Source organism: Corvus brachyrhynchos, unplaced genomic scaffold (genome assembly GCF_000691975.1).
Source record: "Corvus brachyrhynchos isolate BGI_N302 unplaced genomic scaffold, ASM69197v1 scaffold910, whole genome shotgun sequence".
Taxonomy (NCBI): domain Eukaryota; kingdom Metazoa; phylum Chordata; class Aves; order Passeriformes; family Corvidae; genus Corvus; species Corvus brachyrhynchos.
In genome coordinates, this window is record NW_008235730.1 from 113,237 (window position 1) to 117,311 (window position 4,075).

Below are 4,075 nucleotides of genomic sequence, written 5' to 3' on the forward strand. Positions count from 1 at the left end.
AGGAATGCACCAACCCCTGCTGCAACGCTCACAACTGCACGCTCAAGGAGGGGGCCCAGTGTGCCCACGGCGACTGCTGCCACAACTGCAAGGTGAGACCCCGCCCTGCCCTGCCCTCCCCGTGCCCATGGGATGAGGTGGAGACCTGGCCCCACCATTCCCTTGGGACTCCAGTGCTTCTGGTCCATAAGGTCACTCCCTGTGCCCGAGGAGGAGGAAGGTTAATGTGTGACCTTGTGTCTGCAGGAGAATCATGGGATGGGCTGTGTGGGAAGGGACCTCAAAGCCCATCCAGTGCCAGCCCTGCCATGGCAGGGACACCTCCCACTGTCCCAGGCTGCTCCAAGCCCCAATGTCCAGCCTGGCCTTGGGCACTGCCAGGGATCCAGGGGCAGCCCCAGCTGCTCTGGGCACCCTGTGCCAGGGCCTGCCCACCCTCACAGAGAACAATTCCTTCCCAATATGCCATCCACCCCTGCCCTCTGGCACTGGGAAGCCATTCCCTTGTTCTGTCCCCCCAGGCCCTTTTCCCTCTCCAGGAGAATTCCCACTGGCAACTTCGTGGCTGGGGTCCAGCTGAGGAATGTGTCCCTATACCTTGACAGCCCCCAACACGCTCACAGGGGACCTTACAGATGTTTATGGCCCCCAGCTGTGCACCATCAATCCCCCCTCATCCCCTTGGCTCAGTGCTGGTGTTCTCCTCTCCCCTTGCAGCTGAAGGTGGCGGGGACGATGTGCCGGGAAGCCGCGGGATCCTGCGACCTCCCGGAATTCTGCACGGGAGCCTCGCCGTACTGCCCAGCCAACGTGTACCTGCTGGACGGCTCCTCGTGTGCCTACGGAGAGGCCTACTGCAACAACGGCATGTGCATGACCCACCACCAGCAGTGCGTGCAGCTCTGGGGGCCAGGTCAGTCCCGCCAGCCCCCTGCCTGCTTCCCACCCCTCCGGAGCAGGAGCCCTTTGGAGTCTCACTGCTGGGTCCCTGTAGGGTCCCCGTGGCCCCTGCCCGTGGGGCTGGGGGTGGTGGATGAAGGAGCCCTGGCACAGGGTGCCCAGAGCAGCTGTGGCTGCCCCTGGATCCCTGGCAGTGTCCAGCCCTGGACATTGGGGCTGGGAGCAGCCTGGGACAGTGGAAGGTATCCCTGCCCAGGGCAGGGGGTGGAACTGGATGATCTTTATGGTCCCTTCCAACCCAAACCATTCCATGACCAAAATCCTCCACGAGACTCCAGAGAAAAGGGAATTTCATCCCTCCTGTCCTTGGCCCAGCACCCACAGCAGCAGCTCTTGGGAGACTTTTCCTCAGTGTTTTCTCCATGAGCATCCAGCTGCTGCTCCTGCTTTTGGGATTTCTGCCCGCTGCCTGCTGTCCCCAGGACCTTTCCCCTGTGTGCAGGAGCATGGCCAGCGCCGGACGCCTGTTTCCAGGACGTGAACATGGCCGGGAACACCTACGGCAACTGCGGCAAGGACAGCCAGGGCCGCTACGTCAAGTGTGACAAGAGGTGGGTCCCATGGGGGTGCCCCGTGTCCCCCTCCCGCTGCCCCTGCCACCCCTGCCAAGGGACTGGGAGGGTCCCAGTTCAGCCTCCAGGCACCAGCCCTTGGGACAGCCCTGTTTGGTACCCGAGGAAGCCACCAGGTCCTTCCTGGGCTCCGTCCCCATCGCTGCTGGGAGGTTGGACTTGGTGATCTCCAGGTCTTTTCCAGCCAAAACGACCCTGTGATTCTGTTGTCCCACCACGAGCACCTCCCAGCCCAGCCTGATGGAAAATGAAACACAGTGTCAGAGGGAGATTCGGGAGTGCATGCTCTCCAGTATTCCCAGTTATTTTGGGATGTCAGAGCCTCCCGCTCCCCCGGCTGTTCCCTCCACCCTTTCTCTGTGCTGTCCGTGATTTAACCTGCAGAGCCTCTCTAACGTGGCCATAAATTCAGTGGGATGATGGGGCTGGGAGGGTGAGGGGCTGCTGCCCCCACTTCCCAGCTCCCCTCGGCTGTGCCCCCCCCAGGGATGCCATGTGTGGGAAGATCCAGTGCCAGAGCTCCGCCAAGAAGCCGCAGGGGACCAACACGGTGTCCATTGACACCACGATCCGGTTCAAGGGCCGGGAGGTGAAGTGCCGGGGCACCTTCGTCTACAGCGCCAAGGACGACCAGGAGGACCTGTCCGACCCCGGGCTGGTCCTGACGGGCACCAAATGTGGAGATGGGATGGTGAGTGCCCCTTCCTGGGGTGGGCTCTCCTGCAGGTCACCATCTCTGGGCTCTGACCCAGCTCCAGGGTGCACGTGGCTCTTCCCACGTCACAGCCGGGCCCTGGGATGGGGTTCCTTCCATACTTGCAGACATTGCATCAGTGACACCTCAACTGCTGTCACCAGATGTTTGTAGGCCACCAGAGTCTTCTCACCTGGGGCATTTGTAGGCATCACCAGATACTCACTCACGTTTAGGCCACCAAATTGTTCTCTCAGCCCTCCAAGCTTCTTCACCAGATCAGTTCAGAGTGAAGCAATCCCAGCAGGAACTGCCCCAGGACTTGGTGGAGGAGGATTCCTCCTGTGGAGAGGTTGTTTCCCAGAGGAAACAGGAAAGCTCTGTCAGGAATCAACGTGACAAATCCAGTGCTAGCTGGGCACTGGTGTCCTCTGCAGCCCCTGCATCTCCAAGGACCTTAGAGAGGGTCAGCAGAGCTGAGAGAGGGCAGAGGCTGGTGGAGGACACGGAAGCAGGGATGTGTTCCAGAGAGAGTTGGCTGTGGAGACACAGCCTTCCCTGTTTGGCATTTTAGCAGTGACATTTTCATTGGGAAGGCCAAAATGGTGACATTTTCATGAGGAAACACGGCCGGTTCTGAAATCCAGCATTGTTTACTTTGGCCAGTGCCTGGGTTTTGGGGCCAAATGGGAAATGGTTTCTGCAGGAGCTGCCAGGTGGGTTGTGTGGAAGGCTCTGTGTGGAGGGCTGGGAGTGGTGGTGGCTGGGCTCTGCTGAGCCATCCTGGATAGGGAATGGCAGAGGCTTCGTGGCTGTGCTGCAAATGGGAGTGAAATCCATTGACTGGAACAATGCAATTTAACCAGCCTGCATTTTCCAAGGAAAAATCCTTCAGAGACCCCCACCAGTGCCAGCAGCCCCCCTCCTGGGTCCTCCTCTGACCTCAGCCCCTCGTCTCCCTGCCAGGTGTGCAAGGACCGCCGGTGCCAGAACGCGTCCCTGTTTGAGCTGGAGAAGTGCGTGTCCCGCTGCCACGGCCACGGGGTGAGTGGCTGCCGGGGACCTGCTCAGGATTCCTGGGATGAGGTGCAGGTTTTTGAGCCAAACCAAATGTCTCCCACAGGGATGAGCCCTGTGACCCAGTGGATTTCTGCCTTTCAGAGCTGTCCCATGCGTCAGCTCCAGGTGGGGCTGAGCTGGGCTCTTTGCTCACCCGTGTCCAAGTGAGAGGAAGATTGTTTGTGGTGTAAGGACCATCTGCAAAACTTGGATCAGGGTCTGATTTGAGCTGGAGAGTGTTTGGAGCTCAGAGCAGGTGCCTGGTCCCCCTGAGAGCAAAACAAGAGCTGGAAAGACAACTGGGACTGCAGAAAAGCAGGGAAATGGTTCAGGGAATGGGAGGAGACACTGTTCTCCAAAGCAGAAAGGTTACAGAGGAGTGCAGGGCTTTGTCAGATGAGGCAACAGAAATGTCTGTGGGAATTCCTGAAAAAAAGGGTTATGGAAAGGATGTGACAGGTAAAACCATCTGATTTATCCTTTCGTGACAGGCAAAACCATCTGATTTACCCTTTTGTGGCAGGTAAAACACTCACATTCATCCTTTTGTGGCAGGTAAAACACTCACATTCACCCTTTTGTTCTGCCCAGCATCATTAAGGCTCTCGGAGCTGGAGTTGATCAGCCTGGAGAAGAGAAGGTTCTGGGGAGACCTTCTGGCACTAAAAAGAGCTTGTACAAAAGAGGGAGAGTGACTTTTGACATGGGCAGATAGTGACAGGACAAGGGGGAATGGCTTCAAACTGAAAGAAGAGATGTAGATGGGATATTGGGAAGGAATTCCTGGCTG

General features: G+C 58.3%; 1 protein-coding gene across 1 annotated transcript in view; it reads left to right on the top strand.

Moving 5' to 3' along the window:
• Nucleotides 1–4,075, top strand: part of ADAM33 (ADAM metallopeptidase domain 33) — a 25,382-nt gene that overhangs the window by 16,122 nt on the left and 5,185 nt on the right. Inside the window, exons 12-16 of the mRNA XM_017730712.1 lie at nt 3–92; nt 718–913; nt 1,403–1,511; nt 2,019–2,223; nt 3,193–3,270. Coding sequence (XP_017586201.1) covers nt 3–92; nt 718–913; nt 1,403–1,511; nt 2,019–2,223; nt 3,193–3,270 — 678 coding nt within the window. The remainder of the gene's footprint in view (nt 1–2; nt 93–717; nt 914–1,402; nt 1,512–2,018; nt 2,224–3,192; nt 3,271–4,075) is intronic.